General features: G+C 32.1%; 3 protein-coding genes across 3 annotated transcripts; 2 read left to right on the forward strand and 1 right to left on the reverse strand.

Moving 5' to 3' along the window:
* Positions 1–245: 245 nt before the first annotated feature.
* Positions 246–8,774, reverse strand: LOC125060173 (spermine synthase). Its single transcript, XM_047664939.1, has 7 exons — positions 8,379–8,774; positions 7,455–7,563; positions 7,105–7,227; positions 6,162–6,248; positions 3,650–3,807; positions 2,784–2,975; positions 246–1,050 (listed from the first exon to the last, which is right to left on the reverse strand). The coding sequence occupies exons 1-7, from the start codon at positions 8,658–8,660 to the stop codon at positions 898–900; spliced, it is 1,104 nt and encodes a 367-aa protein (XP_047520895.1). The 5' UTR covers positions 8,661–8,774; the 3' UTR covers positions 246–897.
* A 194-nt stretch (positions 8,775–8,968) lies between these two features.
* LOC125060198 (eukaryotic translation initiation factor 4E1-like) lies at positions 8,969–12,238 on the forward strand. Its single transcript, XM_047664978.1, has 5 exons — positions 8,969–9,102; positions 9,387–9,565; positions 9,942–10,119; positions 10,396–10,483; positions 10,939–12,238. Exons 1-5 carry the CDS (start codon positions 9,073–9,075, stop codon positions 11,094–11,096), a joined length of 633 nt encoding a protein of 210 aa, XP_047520934.1. The 5' UTR covers positions 8,969–9,072; the 3' UTR covers positions 11,097–12,238.
* Positions 12,239–12,362: 124 nt separating this feature from the next.
* Positions 12,363–19,389, forward strand: LOC125060199 (eukaryotic translation initiation factor 4E1-like). Its single transcript, XM_047664979.1, has 6 exons — positions 12,363–13,469; positions 13,718–13,843; positions 14,606–14,640; positions 15,204–15,375; positions 17,520–17,604; positions 18,777–19,389. Exons 1-6 carry the CDS (start codon positions 13,452–13,454, stop codon positions 18,914–18,916), a joined length of 576 nt encoding a protein of 191 aa, XP_047520935.1. The 5' UTR covers positions 12,363–13,451; the 3' UTR covers positions 18,917–19,389.
* The last annotated feature ends 1,869 nt before the right edge of the window (positions 19,390–21,258 follow it).

Genomic DNA, 21,258 nt, shown 5'->3' on the forward strand with positions numbered 1-21,258 from the left:
ACCGGTTTCCTTAAGTTCTTTTAGAACTAAGCTAATACTGCTGACATGCCGCTGCGAGTTTAATACATATGAAAAATACTATTATTACTTATCCATATACCTTTATCCATAAAAAACTAAATTTGTTTAATTACACTGTTCTAACTTAAATACTTTTGTCTCTTTCTGTCACATTGTTTATGCTGTGATGAAAAGAGACTTTAGTACTTCAGTCAAAATGGTGTAATTGAACTACTTTTTTCTGATTAAAGGGTTTCTAGATAGAGCGTCGAAAAAAAGACTAAATACATCCGTGTATGTGTGTATGTGCGTGTACCTGTTTTACACGAAACAGCGTTTGTTTGTGTAATTTACGAAATTATGTCTTTATTCTTATAACGAAATGAGAACATTGTTTTTTTTCGTCTTAGTGTTGGGCAAATTTATGGTTTCCATCTGGTCTCAGTATTTATTTTCTCTAGTTATGATTTAGTTTATATCCTTTTTACCCAATTTATAGCTTCTAGTGGAAGTTTGGTAATAGCATTATAAAACCCTTACAAACAGTATTGTTATAACCTAAGGTAAAATGTATCAAAACTATTTGGTCGAGGCAAACGTGAAGTCTTAAACTAATATTGGTACAAAACGTGGTTTTTCGATTAGAAAGTTAAGGGATAATAGGAACGATTCAGCTACGATCCGTTTTATATAGGAACCCTTCTTTGTATGAGATGTGTTTTGTTACTAATTAATGTTATAAATGTGAAATTGTTTTTGAAATTTAATACATGAGTTTTCAAAATCGTACCGGATATAAGATTTCTCAAAACATGTCGTCTACCCGTTTTTAAACGTTTTTTTGTAAGTACCCGCAAGTTAATACACAATTTCACATTTACAATTCCATATTACGTGTTATTCTTGTGTGAATCCTATCTGGTAGAATATCCAGTCCTCATAGAACGAAGGCACAAAGGCTTTAGTCTTGGAGAATGTGACGGATGGCTTCATTTTCATCAGCACTTGTTCATACATCTCCAAGGAATCAGAAGATGTGGCCCCATTACCCTAAAAGAACAAGTTAATATCATTTTTATTTTTAAGAGTACACAGCATTTTAAGTACATGAGTATATTATTTGTATACTCTATATAGACTGTACCGAATCTAATTATAAATAAATCAGTGACCGTGCGTTATAAGGCAGAGGCTCATCTGATGTTAATGGGCGGCGGTATCACTTAACATTGCCAGAATGCTCGCAAGTGCGTTGCCGGCCTTTTTAGAATTGGTACGCTCATAATGTTTATGTACCAGCTGCAAACATATATTTTGACGTGATAACGTCTTATAAATCGATGAACGCCAGCTGCACGTGCAAAAAAAAACAATAACTCATTGTCACGCTCCGCCTGAGCCGAGCGTGCAAGCGAGAGCGCGGAACGTGACGTACGATAGAGAGACACGATCGGCCTAAAGGCCGATTTACATTATCATTAGTGTTTAGGAGAGTGCTTTAGGATAGTACTTTAGTTGAAACATGTAAACGCTACTTGCTTTAGTAAACGCTACGCTAAAGAACTTGCCTTTCAAGTTGTACTAAAGCACTCTCCTAAACACTAAGATAATGTAAATCGGCCTTAAGATAATGTAAATCGGCCTTAAGCGTTTGGCTTGTGACGCATTTATCTTTAGTAATTAATAGCACATTGTTACTTGTAATTAATCTAAATAGTTTAAGTAAAAAAAATATTTTAATTAACGAATGCAAATATATGTTAATCTATTGATTTTTTTTAAATGTTCAATTAGTTCTTTTGAAATACAAAATAATTTAGTGATAATAATTCAATTCAAATTATCCGTAACCGACTTTACAGATAACCAAATTGTTTTTACTGAAGTTATTCTTTCGTTTTTAATAGAATAACGAGCAAATGAATCTACGAGACGCAAAAAAAGGGCAGACATCGCAGCCTATAGACACCCATTTTAGTGTGTGCGTTGCTGGCCTTTAAATTTTTATGCAACCTGTAGATTAGATTCATATTATACATGTATATTTTGTAAGCTTAATAAATATTTTTTTTAAAATTAAAAGTTTTACATGTAAACATACGAAAAAATATGTCTCGACTTACGTCGTTTCGATTTACGTCGCGTATTTCGAGAACCTAACATGCCGAAAGTACGCGAACTGTATGTACTTGCTTATTTCAAAAGGCAGACATTGACCGCTATTACTACACGTGCCCAACTGGGATTAACCTTCTAAAGAGGGCATAAATTATTCGCTGTCATTAGGAGAAGAAATGTATTGTCCGTTGAGTAAACCAACTAATGTTCAACTATTTGTTAATGCCTAGAATTACTTAATGATCCTAGTCCTTGGGATTGATTTGCTCCAGTTGAAACAATTTGTATGACAATACTTGGCGATTAAAAGGAGTGGCGGAAAGTTTCTTGCCAGTTCTTCCTACCCGCTCTACGCCCTTGACTTGCGAATTGGTAGTAAATGTAAATTTACAATTAATTTAACTTCTTTCTGACAATTCATAAGTGTACTTGTGTATGAACAAAGATATTTTGAGTTTAGAGTTTAATTTATTCATTTTGTCAATAACTTTAAGTAGTTTTCCTAATTAATTCTTTGTTTAATTTCGTGTGTTTGAATTGATTTTTTTTTATTGTCCTGTTAGGACAGGATTGTATGTTTTGTATTGAATATATATAAATTTGTCATAAATCATATTGAACACCTATTTCAGTGGTTAAAGATATAAAAATTTCGATATACTTACGTGGGTCATAAATTTCCCAGTTGGCTTCAATATTTTAAAGGCCGAGTTCAAGATGTTAATCATAAACTCCCAAAGTTCCCCGCAAGGCGCGTCAGAGATCGGAATGTCAGTCAGGTCACCGAATATGTAGTCCACTTTCTTGTTTTCCATTATAAATTTCTTCACAGTTAACATACAATCTTCGACTATTATCTGAAAACAGTTTTTTTGACGTGATAACATATTATAATTCGATGGAGTCGGTGCTCGCACGAAAAAACATGACTCATGCGGCGTCACCCCGCTCTGAGCCTTAAGGCTTGAAGTGCAAGCGAGAGCGCGGAACGAGGGACAAAGAGGCACAAATAATTGACAAAATTGTATTTATGCGTACAATTGTAACTTGATCAATTCAATTGTGATTTCCGTTTACCTCCTTCTCTAAATCAATACAAAATATCTATCAAAGAAATACAGTTAAAATTTTAATTAAGAAAAAAAAAAAACGAAAGAACATTCCATCAGTATTCTCTTATGACGTTCAACGTTCAAATACCGTCAGTAAACCGACTTTATAGATTTTCTTTATAATAGGAGGCAAATGCGCCGGAGGCTCACCTCATGTTAAGTGACATTGCCAAAAGGTTCGCATGTGCGTTGCCAGCCTTTCAAGAATTAGTACGCTCTTAGGGTCCTAAGTCAGAAAGGTACTTCTTTATGCGATAGAAGATGCAGAGAGACCCTACATCTCTACGCAACGCTAAGAGATCAAGCACGAAAAGTGACTGGTCGTTGACGATTCGAAATGCTAAATTCAAACAAATTTATCTAAAAAATCCAGGGTACAACTGGATGATCGCAGCGCAAAGAGCTAAGTTATTTTTTACCTCATAGTTAGACCCCTTCCGCCGCTCTAGCACATCTCCGCAGATGGAATTAAGGTGCTTGTTGCAGGCCTTCATCACCATCTCATCTATTTCCAGCATCCAGACATAGCGAGGTTTCTCCTTCAGCAGTTCGTACAGAAGAGCACCGTCACCACCACCTAATTGAAAGAAAACCAATCTGGACTTCAGATTTCTGAATCTTTTCCGCGATCATTATTTTCTAATAGGCAAGAACTACCTGTTCTGTGCCTGACACACGCGATTTGTCTAACGCATGAAATTCCTCACGATTGTTTCCTACATAGTACGAACGAGTGTTATATACGAACATTGATGCACAGCCGGGGTTCGAACCTACGATTTTATGGTGAGAGTCGCACGATAAATCACCTAGCTCTGCTTCCAGGTGATAAATGAAGTAAGTTTACGAGGGGATACACTGAAATTAGCGTCTTATCTGTAGTGGCTTTTACACTTTTTTTCCCAAGACTTAATTAATATTATTATATATAATTACTAGCTGCCCCCGCGAACTTCGTATCTCCATACCTTTTTAAAACATACCAACATGGAACACTCTGCTATGCTACCGGGAAGACAGTTCGGTTTTCCGGAATGAAAACATTCTAGGTTTTTCTGTGATTTGTTCTATACAAACCTCAGAGTTCAAGTCATAAGATTTGAATTAACAAATAACAAATAGGGGTTGATCGTAGAGGGGTGAAAATTAAGGGTTGTATGTATTTTTGTATGCTGCATCATAAAAAATTCCAAAAACCTTCTACGAGTAGGTACTTAATCAGCCCCTTCGGGCATTGGACAACGCTAACTTACTCCTCTAATAGACAATGATTAGTAATAAATCAGTGGCGATACAACCTTTTAGGTCTGGGCCTCACATTTCTGAATCTGTTTCATGATAATTTGTCAATCCAATAGGCAAGTAGGTGATCAGCCTCCTGTGACTGACACACGCCGTCGACTTTGTTGGCTTTCCTCACGATGTTTTCCTTCACCGTTTGAGCGAATATTAAATGCGGACATAGAAAGTCCAAAAGCCCAGCTGGGGATTGAACCTACGACCTCAAGGATGAGAGTCGCACACTGAAGCCATTAGGCCAACACAGACAATGATCAGTGTTCGTGTATTGCTAGCGTATACTCAGTTCTATAACAACTAAAACAAAATTTGATAACTCAATAATAAACTGTTTTATTATTGCTATATATATAACGACTATAGCTACATATAACGACTATGTTATTTATTATGACTTTAAAAAAAAGGGATAAGTAAAAAGTTGGCTCCCTTTTTCATAATAAAGTATAAAAGTAAGCGTTGAATAGTTTTACTAAAGTATTTCATTATCACGGCGTAAACACAATTTGGCAGATAAAGACGAAAATGTTCTTAAGTTCAAAGATGAAAACTGATTCAGTTTTTGTGAACGGGGTACAATATACGGAGACGAACAATCAGACTTAATTTTTTTTATGTTTAACAGGCCACCGCCCATGGGCAGTCACATAGCCAGAAGGCTCGCAAGTAGCCGGCCTTTTAAGAATTGGTGCGCTTTTTTCTCGAAGGACCATAAGTCAAATTGGTTCAGAAATAATTCAGCAAAAACTGCCTTAAAAAACGCTTAGTTGTGGAACGACGGACGTCGAGGTGATACGGGAGGTATTTTGTATTCTGCCTCGACGTCCGATGACGAAAATCAGCTGCAGGTATTAATCCGAACAACTCTTAAAGTTTTCATAAGTTCTCACGTTATTATACTAAGTCATAATGTTCTGGCATGGAAACACAATAATATACCTATGATATTGATTACGTAAAAAAAAGTCTTATCGTAACATGTAGTGAACAAAAAATCTAATTATAAAAATAATTAAGTTTTTTAATTATTCTGTTTAACTAATATTAATTAAGTCATTAAAAAAAATATGAAGAGTACGAAATAAATAAATAAGTACTATCATGTGAATTTTAAGGTGAAACCAATTACTTTAGTTACTACCCCGTTTATGAATTTCATTTATTTCAAATTAAATTTCATATATTAATAATCTGTGAACAATAAAGTATGTCAGTTTTTCCTATATTTTCATGTTTTGCACAAATCACATCAAAGTTAAAAATTTACAGATTAATACGTTTAAATTGACACCCACTTGGACTTTAAAGCGTAGACGAAGACGAAGTTATGCCGACAGCTAAGATTAGATTATTCGATAGATTACAATCTACCGAATAATTATTATAATACGTTAAATTGTAAACAGTACGTTGAGGTTCACAATCTTTCGACAGTTCACAATCTTGCGAGATAGTGTTTACAATTTTACGGTGACATATACAAATCGACCTTAGCTGGCTTCGGGCCAATTAGTGGTAAGAGAGGTCGAGGATCATCCCTTTAAATCGTAGGAAGAGCAGCAATTTCCAATGTACCTAGAGATAATTCCCGCCAACCGACCATTGACCATATTTACATAGCTTACAACTTACCGAGAATAACGATTTCTTTTCCCTCGTAGCTTTCTTTGCCTCTTTGCATTAATGTTTCTGTGTAAACTAGATCCGCTTCTGAAATATCTGAAAACAAAGTAGGTAATAATATAAACTTATGTTAAATGCGCACATAGACACAAAGTCCATTGGTGCACAGCCGAGGATCGAACCTACGACGACGGATGAGAGTCGCACGCTAAACCCAATAAGGCTGCGCGTTTTCAAATGCATAAAATAAAATATTTACTCAACATAATTTCGTTTATAGCTAGTTTGAAGATTAAGAGTGCAAGATTATAATAGTTATAAGTTCGTTGATTTAGTACAAAACAAAATATATCGACATTAAAACCTCCTTAGCTTAACTTATGATATTAAATTTGTAAACTAAAAATATTGAGTAATGAAATGAACGAAGGTCTGAGGTGCTGGAAAAATTGGTTAAGAAACTAGACCTTTGCCAAAATCATATCAAAAATCAATACACACGATACATTTGCTTACTTTATAAGCGCCAAAAGTCAATGGACTCTAGGAATTTATCGTCGGAACAGGCATATAAGGCAACTACTGCAGGCCACCTATTATGAATATACATATATGAATGTATATATAATATACCAAAAGGTCATTCAATTCAAAAACTTATTAAACCTAAAATTGATTTGACGGTAGAACATGTACTCATTATAATTCCAGCTACTATATCGCAAACTTGCGATAATAATATAGGTATTTCAATACATATGTGTTAGCTAATGTATGGTTCACGCGATGGAATCTCATACTCGTTTTTTACTTGCATGTAATTCTTTTAATAAATAATTAATTAAATATTCACAATTGTACTTAGCAAGACATAGAAGAATGAGTTGCTGTGCTATTTACCACAAATTTTTGGTAATAAAAATGTTCAGTTTTAGAATGGAAAAAATCTTACTCTGTAAATCATCCAGCACCAACATATTGCCAAGTATCTTGGAGTGGACAATTTGCACTCGTTGGAATGGCGACACTTCATCAAATAGAGTTGCATCAATATCATACTCAAGTAGTCTTTCATCTGAAATAATTTTTAATTTAATAAAGATTTTTGTAAAGGATATAAGCTCCTTGATTATTTACTGCAGTTTTAGCTGTAATATTTTTGAATAAACATAACCAATTTATAAGATAATTTTCTGTTAAAATTTATGCTTTGCAATTAGCTATTTCCTTTTGTATGCTAGGGCTAAATTAGGTTTAACTAAGAGAGATTACTAAAATAATAAATGGTAAAAAAAGATTTACCTGATGATGGAAGATATCTACCGAATAGGCATCTTTTTAATGGCGGTAATGCCTGCGATTTCAATACTTTGATATGTTTTTTCAGCTTACTTTCCAATTCTTTTGCTAACTAAGGAAAAAATATATAAAAGTAATAATTAGAAATTAATGCAGTATTTCATACAAGAAACCTTTTTTTGGTCACACACTTACACACATTAGTTCATTTGAGTGATTTTTTTTTATTTGGTCTTTATAGCCATGTGAAGCAGTTTCTTAAACTGCTTTGTAGATTTTGGTAAATTAAAAAAATAAGGAACTTTGGGTTGATATCTCAAAGTCCTTTTCGATGACTCAGTTCAGGATATAGATTAGTCATTTTGATTAATTCATGCCTATGATTAAGTCAACGTAGAGGTAAAACATAAAAAATAGACATGTATTATTAGAAAATCTTACAAAAAGTTTCCATTTAAAAATTCTTACAATAATATAACACAATAATTTGTTATAATAGGCCATTTATTTAAGGAATTAATTTTGGAATTAATGATATAACCAGGGCGAAGAGGATACACATTCAAATGTTTTTATTTCTGACCTGAACTAGTCAAATATATATAACACTGAAATGTTACAAATGGAGTTCTTTCATAGTCTAAAACAAATTAATACTGATTCATTTTAGTTTTTTAAGGATTATGTGAAATGAAGTAGAAACATTTTCCAAGATATATTTAGTAATTTGTCATTCATTTATATTTTAGTTTTTTTTTATAATTAATTCGCCTAGAATTAAGTGAAATTTTAATAATTGAGTTTGAGTCTTAGATAAATGAAGGTAAATTTTAATCTATGTTTTTCTATTTCCCAAACTTTAAAGGTACTTAGATAATAAATATGTATATTTTCAGAACTACTTTACTGAAGGTGAATTAAACTAACCTTGAAAGTGATTAATGGGTCTTCGCTGTCGTCTTTGTAATATTCAACATTTATAGTAACCAGACCTCGGTCAAACAGTCTTATAGAAACTGTAACACCTTTCGTTCCAGTTAAAATTTTCAGGGATCCACCATCTAGACTAATTTCAGCGGCTAATAAAAGATTAGGAATGTACTCTTTCAGCAATGTTTGCAACTGTTCAAATACAGATTTTTGACCACTTTCATCAGCCAAACGAGCCGAATCTAAGGAAAAATCTATCAACACACTTTGCACCGACATTGTTTTTATATAAAATAGATTAATTATTTGGTACGTAAACTTTAGCACCGGCAATTTTGTAAAGACAAAATTGAAAATGAATGAATTTGAAATTTGAATGAAATGAATTTAAATTACCAGGGTTGCCATAAAATTTCGATTTCAAAATTCCACTTAGCTGTAACAAGAAATTCACAACATAAAAAATTTCTGTTTAAAAATAGGTAGTTCAATATTATCATCTATTTATTTTTTTCGTTATTATTATTTTTTTTTTAAACTTAAAGCAGAACCTTTTTCGAAATCAAAGATTCAATATCACCAATAAAGTAACTGATAACTGACAATTGACTTATGACAGACACGGCTAGCATCATAAAATTTTACCATCCGTCTTTTAGCAAAAATCAGGGTGCGAAAAGAATTTTGAGATATGGCTGGGAATACTGCTGAAGAAGTTGAGGTATTTGAAAATATAAAATACCTTCAATTTGTTAAAAATTTCCAATGATAAATATATTAAACAGATTCATTACATTTCAACTTCAATATATGCTGATGTGGCTAGGCTAACTTTCTCTCCGGCATTACTTTTAAGTTATTCATATTTAATTAGTTTTATTTTAATTAGTGCATTATTTCGGTTTAAGTTGACGTTAAAAGATAAATAAATTTACGTTTTCTTCTACTAGCTTTCATTGGAATCTTAGGTTATATTTTGTAAAAAAAATGACTTGTGTATTTAAGGGTTCGGCAGGTCCCGAGACTAAAACTACTAACAATGCGGAGATACCACCCGAGTTTTTGATCAAGCACCCTCTGCAGAATGCGTGGAGCTTATGGTTTTACGACAATGATAGAACAAAAACATGGGAAGAGAATCAGATTGAATTAACAACCTTTGACACAGTTGAAGATTTTTGGAGGTAAAAACCAAATTCAATTACATTAATTACTATAGTATATAAATACATAATAATAATGAGATCCCAATAGACTTGATTAAATCATAAAAATTGATATACTAATAAAATAAAGAAGCATTAATATATACCATGTGGGAATTCCTTCTGAATTTTACTTTTATAAAAGTGTAATTGCACTTGCTGTAATATGTATGTTGCATAGATTTAAGTTCATGTAAATAGGATCTAAATGTATTTATAGATTGATCTAGTTAACACATAATATGTTATATATATACAACAGTATTTTATGTTTAAATAAATCTTTCACATGATCTATTGTTCCAACATCATCATCATCATTATAATACAAAGGACAAAAAATTGTTTATTCTAGGCTTTTCCACCATATTAAAGCCCCATCTGAGTTGCGCCAAGGCCATGACTATGCCGTATTCAAAAAAGGAATTCGACCCATGTGGGAAGATGATGCTAACAAAATGGGTGGGAGATGGCTGATTAGTCTTGAAAAGAGCAAACGTAATTCTGACCTTGATCGATTCTGGTTAGATTGTGTAAGTATTCTTTCATATTTACTAATGATAAAATAGTGACACTGCCTTATTATTAATCGGGGAAAGAAGAAGTTTCAAGTAGAGATACAGAATTTAAGACATAACAAACTTGTATCAAAAATCATATTAAAAATTTATGTTACTGCTATGCAGGCTAAATATGCATATTTTTCTCCCTATATTTCATCTTTTTTTCTCTATTATGTACATCAGGCTAGGCAGCTAGTGACCCACTCTTGAAGAGGCACATATTTAATAGCATTTTAAAATTTGCAGGTACTTCTATTAATTGGAGAAAACTTTGAACATCCTGAAGAAATCTGTGGGGCTGTTGTTAATGTTAGACCAAAATTAGATAAAATTGGTAAGTGTCTTATAATACTATTATATACATCTTCGTTTAAAACATAGCTGAATTATTTAAAACTTTTTTATATTAAGAAATACAGTTTAGTTTTATGATATGTTATACGATAGTTATATGATATACTATATAATTATTTATACCTTAATTTTTATGATAAAATATTTGTATTCTGAAGTTTTGGTTAAATATTGTTTGATATAACAGTGTTTACAGAAGTTTATTAGATAAATACTTTTTTACTTATTTTTATTCAGATCAATAATAGTTAGTGGTAGTGTGCTGAGTTTTAATCTCATACAATTATTAGAAAATATAATATAATATGGATTAGAATTTTAATTTCATATTAATAATAATCATGGTAACCAAAATGTTATTATTTTAATTCCACATTTAATAATGAGCTTGATTAAGTTTAATTAATATTGACAATTATTGTATAAACTTTTCAGCTGTGTGGACTGCAGACACATCCAAGCAGCAGGCTGTCTTGGACATTGGTAGGAAATTAAAAGACCAGCTCGGGATTCATGGAAAGATTGGCTTCCAAGTTCATCGTGATACCATGGTCAAGCACTCATCTTCCACCAAGAACCTCTACACTGTCTAGCATCCACCATACAATCAATTCCATCCAGTCTCGCAAACCATACAAAATTGTTATGTGGTTTATGTCCAACGGAATGGAATTGTTATTCCAATGTTGTGTTGGAAATAATTTAACTTGTGAAATGTCAATGTGATAGCACACAGTATATAGAAATTCAACTATATTTTGTTGTCTCCATAATCTGTGCAACCAAATTGTGATAAGGAACCATAAATGTAACTAGGATTAAATTATAAACAATGATATTATATTATGAAAACACAATGTTTTATATTGTCTGTCTCCTTTATTGAAAGAGTTCTTGGATAACATTATAATATCATTGGTTTTAAGTTAATTTATGACAGACTGCACTTCATACAATTAGAAGACCGACTTTCTTAAGTTTTAACAGTACAATTCTTAACCGAGTAAAATATGATGGCAACTGTCAACTGTCATTAACCAACGAAGTAGGTTATCAATCGAATGTGTTGTTTTTTTTTTCAAGTGATTTTAACTTTCTACAGTATGGGGAGATTGTTGTCTGTTTCGTCTGTAGCTGACATCTCTATTGTAGTTGTTGGAAAAATTGTGGTATAACAAAGTGTGAAGTCTGTTATTTGTCTTAAAAAAATATTAAATTTACTGACAATATTAGGTTGACGTTTCATGAATTCTCACTAAGCGAGTTTGACTAATGAGTGGAAGTACTAAACTGTATGTTTGTTGGATGGTACTATGATAAATAATTTAAAAGGTTTAGATTAATATTAAATACTTTATTTGAAAGAAATATGCTCGACAAGCAATATTGGCTTATGAAATATTAAGAAAATAGTTAACAGTGTACATTGGTAGTCAACCTGTGACATGACTTAGAGCTAGTTTAATTTCAATTTTTAATAAGTTCGTCAAATACAAGTTTTGTTATTTAACAGCTAACCAGTGTGGATTAATTTTAAAATATATATATAGGTTTCTATTTACTCATTAAGGGCTAAGGCCAAATAAGTATGTCTTGGTTGTAATTTTTAATACTGTACTCTAGCTTTGTAGCACCTCTGTTAATTCTTGGTACTAAAATGTCTTATGCATTGCTTAAATTGTCCTCGGTGTTCAATAGACTATATTTTGGTATTTCATATAAAAATACTAAAGCATGTGTGTATTTATTTTACCTTTCCCATTAAGAAGATATGAAAAGATAGATCGCAAGTGATTTACCAAACGTTGGAATGTCAGTAGTGGTTTTGCTCTATCAAGTTTCATTATGCAAATGCCTCTCAATAAACATTAAAATTATTTATAATTGTGGTTATTTTTAACAAACTTATTCCAAGTTTATATGTAATGTAAGAATAAATGCGACCCCTATCGCGCAATTATTTGTTCAAAATTCAAATCTCATCTGTATCAAAGCGTTAATTTAACTATGACATTAATACTTTCTCATGAACGTTCTTGCCTACTAGGAGAAATGCTCAAAGTAGTTTTATTGTTTATTTTTTAATCTTAATAACATGAAACTTTGATATATTGTTAAAGTATATTTCATCAATTCAGGAATTTACATTGGGTTTCTACTTACAAAAAACTTAAAATTTTAAAAATAATATGTTTTTTATTATTATTAGCGAGTGCTAGTCTGTGACGCGTAAGCAAGTCGTGTTAGTTTTTATATGGTTCGACCAAAATTCTCCAATTATTACCAATTACAAGACCTGGCTGTATGGATCAAAGTCCTTTGACTTTCCTATTAGGGATAAATTAATATCAAAATCATTATAGGTGGTTTTAGAGTAAAGGGTGCAATAGGTAATGTCATTTCATATGACAAATTAAAGTAGGGCCAATTTAATAGTTCACATGTAATATGTATTACAAAGTGTACAATTGCTATATATTGATATAACTTTATTCAATTCCGATTACATAGTGATAATAGAAGATAAATTCACGATTTACTTTTACTCATAATACTGACGTTGTTACAATGTTGCATCAGTGAAGATATGAAGCTAAAATTGACAGATGTCAAATGTGATCTATAGAATTAGAGATAAAATAATCGGTGCAGAGCAGAGCTTGATAAGAAGCGGCTATGTTATCAATGCAATTAGTATTTTCAATAGCAACACCTCTTCACAAATATTGTTTGGGGAATTTTATTTCATAGAGTATAGTGTACTGGGTTCCCATAATTATAAAATTTATTTACAAAGTAGGTATAATATATGAGTCACGGAGCAGGAAGGCCGAAATCATAGTTGATATTTGATAAAGTTATATTAAATCGTTCGTCAAGTTCAGTCCTGTTCTAATAGTTAATTGCATTGATACTCTCACTTAGCAGATAATAATAAAGAGTGATCTATGGCATCAAATAGCGAGGTAAGCTCTCTTTAATATTTACGTTTTAGTTTACACAAATACAGCATAATTATTTGCCGCGATTTTTAACTTTCATTAAACCAACTTTCCCAAAGACCGAAATTTTAACGATTCTGGTTGGTATATTTTATAACTATTACAAGTAAAGTGAATATGGACAAACAGTTGCAATTTTAGGTACGATGTGTAACATTTAACGACTCATAAATTACCTATAAACTTCGTTAATTTAAAACATTGTATTTTAGAACTTAAAAGCAGTTGAGATGAATACTACGGCCTTAACAAATGATTATTACCACCCTTTAGAATACCACTGGAAGTTATGGGTATTTACGAACGATAAAAAGGACTGGGAAGAAAATTTAGTTTGTGCAGCGGACAGTGTTGCCAACTCGGATTTTGAAAATTACGTAGGTCAGATTAAACAATTACGTAGATTTAGCAAAAATTGTATAGGAAAAGTTCGTAGATCTACGTACTTTTTTTTATGAGTGAAATGAAGAGGGTAGGGTTGGTAAAACTGAATAAAAAGAGTGTTATTTTTTTGAAATGGAAATAAAAAAAAATATATTCATTATTATTTTCTGGTAAATTAAATTTGTACATGTTTTTATTAAAAAGTTTAATATGATCTTGCGTTGGCCCAGGATTACTTTTCAGATCACTTTTTGTAAAATGTAACCCTGTGAGGGTTTCAGTAGACTGAGGTCCGTTTCTGATGTTAGTTTTCATCAAGTTTATTAAAGAAAAACGTCGTTCAACATTTGCGCTACTATGAGGTAATGTTAATAACTTTTGTGTAAATTGGGCTAGGAGGGGAAACTGCTGAGTTGCATCTCATTTTTTTTATTTTGGCAATATGACGCCAAAAGTCATCTGCTTTGAATATCTGATCCTCTTGAAATGGTAGATTTGTGTTTCTTAAAGTTCTCCATTCCCGGTCTGATTGTTTTTAACTTTTTTTTTTCGAAAGTAATAGATATTATGCCTATTCAGCCTAATGAATTTGGATATTGTGCAAAATTTTCAATTTGATTAAAAATACGTAGATTCTGTGACTGAAGTTCGTAGGTTTTCAGAAAAGGCCTAAAATACGTAGATCTACGTAAAAAGACGTAGAGTTGGCAACGCTGGCAGCGGATTTCGGAACTGTTGAAGATTTTTGGAGGTTTTCATTTTGATTCTAACCGTATCGTAGTAGAATGATAGTAGGATGACTCAAACAATAAGCATAAATAGTAGTAAGAGCCTAACGATAGTTTAAATAAGTGTTCGTAAAAATCAACGATAATTTTTTTACAGTAACAAAGCAAAGTTGCTATTCCAAATATTAATAGTTTATTTTAGTTTATTTTATAAATATAAATTAAAACGATGCTTGTTTCCGCCGAGAGTGCCAAATTTGTACAATAATTTCCTATTACTTGAATGCCAAGTCGAGCAATAAAGCGGCGCTGCCGTACCATCCTTTCCTCGAAGACCATTTTCGGTAACTTCGTTGTGGATAAGATTAGAAGATTATGAAAATATAACATTCGGCTCTCGGCCTACAGCCTCTGTCTTCTTTGCCGATGAGTATGAATGTCTTCCGATTCACATTTAATAACGTGGAATAAGTGATAGCTGTATTCCATAGTAAACATTTTTTTGTTATGTTTTTGATGGCATTCAATTTTACGCGTCGCTTGCGCCAAGAAGCTGTGAATATTTGACTTTCGAGTATTTTTTCAGTATTATTCACCACATAAAGAGGCCTTCTGAGATGAAATCAGGGCAGGATTATTTAATATTCAAAAAGGGCATACAACCAAAGTGGGAACATCCAGCTAATGAGAATGGAGGAAGGTGGATTATCAATGTAGAAAAAAATCTTAGCCGTTTAGACGAGGTCTGGTTGCTTTTGGTACGAATGTTTTACTATTTTAAATTAAAATACATAATAGTGAATTTGTTAATTGTTTATATCCTGAAATGAAATGCAAACATCTCTGTTCAAACGCTGACGCTTAGCGCTGGCTTTTGTTTACGTCACCACGTAGCGTGTTTGTTTACGTATCTGTTACATATTAAATTTTAAATGCCTGGCAAATTATGGAAGCAGATAAAAAACTTCCTTGTTATATGCGCAAACTAAAACAATGGTGTAGGCTAAGATAAAGGATAAAGTATCTTCAATATTAAATAAAATAAGAAAACCCTTAAATTTCATTTCAATATTTCTTACTTAAGTTACTAGCTACGCCTGCGGTTTCACTCGCATGAATACCGATCTCGTGGTAGTGGAAAGTCAACTATGTTGGACTATAGATATATTTTTATTATCATAAACCTTTTATGTTACTTAGTTTTTAATTACTTCCTTTTAGACTATTAGATACTCACTTACATAATGTAATCAATACACAGATTTTACTTTACAACTTTTAAAAATGTATATCTAATACATTTTTAAACTCGTAACATTATTTACGTAGAATGTCCGACACTAGTAAATTTTAAAATAGTCTACAGGTATTGAAAATTCTTGATTTAAAGTGGGTATGAAAGATTTTTTTTAAGCAGTCTTGGAATTTTTTACTTGATTAATTGTTCAAAATAAAAACAGAAATTCAAAATGCAAAATTTTCTTCTATAATATTAGAGATTTATTTGTAGAACTTCAGTGTTTCAGAACTTCCCTATAACAACATTTGACGTAGTTTTGTTTTGTGGCAGAAAATAATTTTTCCGACTTCCGACTCGGGATATGCTAACATACAATTGCATAATATGGGTAAAACATGGTTTTTGTAGATATTGATACGTTCTATAATACTGTACGAATTTTTTTTTGGTTCTGATGACAGATTTCTTATGGATTTTTTCACTTTGGATTATATTATTACATTTTTACTAAGGATCCCTATTTTTTTTTGAAAATGTATAACCTACGTCAGTTAGTGAATATGCAGCTTTCTAACGGTGTAAGAATTTTTGAAAACGGTCCAGTAGTTTTGTGTGAAAACATTACAAACATACATACCAAAAACACAAATGTTTCCTCTTTAAAATATAAGTATAGATTACTTATAATCTTAATCTCATTGTAAGCCAAATAGCATACGACCGACTTAAATGGGAATCTTCAGTTTTTAGCCAATATGGAATTTTTCCCGAACAAAAGCAATCTGAAAATGTTATGTTATGTTAATTTTAAAAGAATACGATTAATTATTATAAATATAATAAAGTATCTTCAATCTCATCTTTTTATGGGTAAAATAATTTTAACGTAGATATGATATTATATACAGCGTTGCGTGAATTAAATTTATTAAGCAGAAAAGAATCGGTTTATGTCGGGACGCGTAATCTAGTTTACTAAAGTTTATTAAAAAAAAATTAAAACCTATAACATATAACTAAGCTGTCTTCCTATTGCCGTTTTACGAAATTTTAATGATTGACCAGTAATGAAAACGGCTTTCATGAATATGAACCAATCGACTACATTTTGAAACGGCATGAAAAAAGGTTTCGCCTCCTGAATACGAGCGTAACTTCATGTAAATTAATCGATAAATATTACAGTCAACCTATATTGGTTACAGTATTAAAGATATTTCATGGCTTTATTAATAATACAATAAACCTTTAGTCAAAATGTAAAGACAAAAGTTTAATTTGTATGCAATATCTTAAGTTTCTATCTATAAACAAAACTGCATATCAAATAACTCTTAGTAAAAATGGAAATTTCAAACTTTGCTAGGTATTTACGAATGCAGTGAAACAATCATATTAATTATGATGAATTCGTATGTAAAAAATATATTGACTGAATAGCCAAAGTTACTTTTTGAAAGGCGTGGCCCACTAACGCCAAATTTGTATGAAAAATAGACATGTAACAAAGCACGAGCGACAGTTTGAATTTTGTCTCGAACTCCAAAGATCTCGTTCGTATAGTATTCGTAAATTTTGACAAGTCTGCGTACGAATGTCAAAAACTGACATAACGCCGGACGAATAGTTGATAATATTTGGTGATGGTAATTTTATTTTCAGTTACTTTTGATGGTCGGTGAAAATCTGCCTCACGGAGATATAATATGTGGAGCAGTGGTCAATATTCGATCTAAGTGTAAAATTGGTAAGAATTTTGAGCTGTATATTTTTAAATTTAAAACGACAATTTTTTAAAGTTATACTTCTTTAGGCGCGTTATGAAAAATTGATGTGAGTGAAATTTTACGATGCGCGCGCACCGTGACACAAAATTAACAGAATGAAGTTGCCCACGGAAGATGCTACGGCATTGGACATAATTTAAAAACAACATTCGAATAATAATAGAATTTATGTTACCTACACTTAATGTAAGAGAATAATAATAAATATTTATTTATTTAATTTTTCAAATGTAAACTGAACTTTATCGACTATAATGACTCCTTTTCCAGTCTTTGATTATTTAATTGTAATTAATTATTTGCATGCAATCAAAAACTGTTTTTAATAATGCCAAAGAAGTATAACTTCTTACGCGCGTACATAAGTACACGCACACTATTTTTTGTATGGCTTATTCAGCAGAAGGTAAGTATTTTTGGATTGCTAAGCACAGAAAGGCTGGTAAAAATAACATAATTATAAAGTGTAATTTTGTTTCGAGGCGGTTTTGTATCTTGTGGGCATATATAATTCATCTTAATTGCCAGGACGGTAGATTAGTACCGCGTTATAGAAGAATTCTCCCATAACGCGCTTGTATACCCCATATGACGCGTTTGTACAAATGATTCTCCTTCATCGCATTTAATTGAATTTTAGGAATAAAAATGGGTTATAAACGAAATAGTGCGTACAAATAATTATAATTTATAAATGTCATACACAGAGTGTTTTTTTTTTTATGGCTCTGGCACCGTTTGTGCATTAGCCAGCGTCAAGTATGAGATTTTTATCATTCGTGTTTTTTGCATTAGAAATTCGATCATGTCCTCCATGTACGGTTTAGGCACTCGCCCGGTACCGCACAACCCTCCCAAAGGCCGAGAACAAATTTTAAATTAAATTAAAACTTGCCCTCGAACCGGGAATCGAACCCGGTACCCCTCACCTAGCTGCCACTTAATAAGACCGCTAGGCCCCCCACAGAGAGTTTATACACGTATTCTATAAACTATACAAAAACTAAAGAGTCAATTCATGTCTCCGTGTGGTTCCAAATACGCTCTTTGCCACTTCTTAAGTTACCTGTCACTACTTTCCAATAGTGACAGATTATATAACCACTCAACTGTAGAATTCAATACTTTTCAGGTCTATGGTTGGCAGATGGAGCGAATCAAAAGAAAGTTATAGAAATCGGCAGGGTCTTGAAAGATAATATGAAATCTCATAATATAGGCAGAATAAACTTTCATTTGCATAAGAAAAATGTTAATATGATTACTATGTAAGTTTTTAGTAATTGTTTAGCGCTGAATTATTGTAATATGTGCACATTAAATAATCGTTTAATGAACGTCAAATATATGTCATTATTTTTACAAATTGTACAATGGCCTGAGTCAAATCTCTTTACCTTTGGCGTGAGCTGTTAAAACGACCACGTGACCATTGCCATACAAACTCGTATGGCGTAAGACGCATTGACAAGTAAAGTTTGTCTCAAGCCCCAGAGATACAACCTCAATTGTTTCGCATAGCAATCGAGTTTAGTTGCAATTGCTTTGTTAGCATTACCAACTGATGACGATTTTTCATTATAAATTTGTTTCTTTCATTTCACATGATAAATATATTACTTAAATCATAATTTATTGTGCCATAACTATTGAGATTATATTAAGGATTATGTGACGATTACGATGATATATTTTTTTATTTAATTGAAAAAAAAATTGTTTTAGTTTGTACCACTCCATTATCGGAATAATTAATATAATTGATATGACATGTTTCAGTTTATATATGGGAGCGTTCAAGTATTACGTTTTTCAGTACCCAAGTATAGTAAAACGTTTTGTGACCACCTAGTGACTCTTTAGTTACTATTATGTGGTGTAAGTCGAAAAAAATATTAACAATAACGCGTAATTTAATCCCCGCCCCGCATCGTAACGTTTTGCAAAAGGATCCCTCCTTCCAAAATACGTTACGTAATACTTGAACGCTCCCTATCCAAACCAATCGTTATTACTACTAGTAGTAGATTTTCTATAAATATAAATTAAAAATACACTATTACACATTTACAATCTTACAATGAACGTCTTAATATTGAAACCAAATTCAACCTGCTAATATAAAATCGCTATATTTTTGTAATAGTAAAAACATACAGGTTATTTTTTATATAGTTTAATTTTTACGCAGAAATTAGTTAATAAGACACAAATGCCCACATATATTTTCAGTATTTTGTTTGTATTGTTTTATGTAATTTGTTTATCAAGTAAAAATATAAAAAATATTTTTTTAGATTTCGTTTCATTTCTCTTTATCCCTTACTTAACTTACCTAACGCATTAAAAATATATAAATGTTACCTATCCAACTGGGATCCTTATTTCATAAAAGATAATATGCTTAAAAGGGTTCAAAAAAAAAGCCACGAAAATAGTCGGATCGTTTGAATGCACTTGATCTTACTAATTTAGGAAGTAGGCGATTAAGAATCTCATTGAAACCTTAAAAATCCTTACTGGCCACTAAAACGTTCCAAGAATTGAGAAGCTCCTTATTTTAAGTGTGAACACACATTTGAGGGGTAGTTCTGTAAAACCGAAGACTACTCAATATAATACAAATTCCCTAAAGAACTTTCTCTCAAACGGAGTAGTGGCTGACTGGAATAGGCTTCCGGAAAGTGTAATTAGTGCACCGTCTTTGAACTCTTAAAATCGTTGGATAATTTCTCCAGATCCTTATATACGCTCATATCAACTTATTAAGCGGCTAGTGTGTTTATCTCCATAATAATAAGGTGTTTAGGCCGACGTTCTGGTGTAACAACCCTAAGATTTAAGTTACTAGTATGAAGCCTTCCATGCGTCGGGTTGTCTCTCTCCCAAAAATATGGTGAGGGGGCCGATGGCTGGTCAAGCGTCATACTCGTGGACGTTAGTTATTTCGACTATGTATTTGCGTGTTGATCCCACGAGAATGCAAGTGCGTGCTCCTATTTCACCATGCACACTGCTGATACAGGACAAATCGTTGTTGGAGTTTACTCCTTAAGAAACGATTTGAGTTATAAGGCCCGGTACGGAAATTTTATGAGGAGTAAAATCAAGTGTAACACGAAAAGTTGAGGCGTTATGTAGAAAGAGACAAACATGTATATCTTTTTTATTATATTTTTAATTACGTAAAGATGTCATGTGGAACATGGTGAAATGGTTGCAGCTCCTTACAAACACTGTAAAACAAAAAACTTGGCGATTAAAAAGACTGGCGGAGAGTTTATTGCCAGGTATCTATTCCGTTCTCCGCCAAGAGCAATTTGAGAACTGGCAGTAAATGTAAAATTACAAGCATTTAATGTACATTTATTTTTTGACGTTCATAAGTGTACATTGAGTTACCTATATGAAATTGATTATGATTTGATTTGTAGTCTAGCTGTGTAAATCATATCTGCGCAGCGTAATTCAACTCCACGCTCCGTTGGTGTGTCAAATCACATTTACGATTATGTAGCGCAAGGCACATCCTAGTCATATAAAGTTTATTAAACTTATTGATGTACATAGTCGTTTTTAGACCACTGGCGATGTTTCAGATATCGATGGATGCC

This window comes from Pieris napi, chromosome 21, assembly GCF_905475465.1.
Source record: "Pieris napi chromosome 21, ilPieNapi1.2, whole genome shotgun sequence".
Taxonomy (NCBI): domain Eukaryota; kingdom Metazoa; phylum Arthropoda; class Insecta; order Lepidoptera; family Pieridae; genus Pieris; species Pieris napi.

Coding starts and splice junctions, on each gene's coding strand:
- LOC125060173 (XM_047664939.1), bottom strand. CDS start 8,660: ATGTCGGTGCAAAGTGTGTTGATAGATTTTTCCTTAGATTCGGCTCGT. Junction 7,228..7,454: donor TAGATATCTTCCATCATCAG/GTAAATCTTTTT, acceptor AAATTATTTCAG/ATGAAAGACTACTTGAGTAT. Junction 2,976..3,649: donor GGAAGGGGTCTAACTATGAG/GTAAAAAATAAC, acceptor AACTGTTTTCAG/ATAATAGTCGAAGATTGTAT.
- LOC125060198 (XM_047664978.1), top strand. CDS start 9,073: ATGGCTGGGAATACTGCTGAAGAAGTTGAG. Junction 9,566..9,941: donor ACAGTTGAAGATTTTTGGAG/GTAAAAACCAAA, acceptor TGTTTATTCTAG/GCTTTTCCACCATATTAAAG. Junction 10,484..10,938: donor ACCAAAATTAGATAAAATTG/GTAAGTGTCTTA, acceptor TAAACTTTTCAG/CTGTGTGGACTGCAGACACA.
- LOC125060199 (XM_047664979.1), top strand. Junction 13,844..14,605: donor GGGAAGAAAATTTAGTTTGT/GCAGCGGACAGT, acceptor TTGGCAACGCTG/GCAGCGGATTTCGGAACTGT. Junction 14,641..15,203: donor ACTGTTGAAGATTTTTGGAG/GTTTTCATTTTG, acceptor GTATTTTTTCAG/TATTATTCACCACATAAAGA.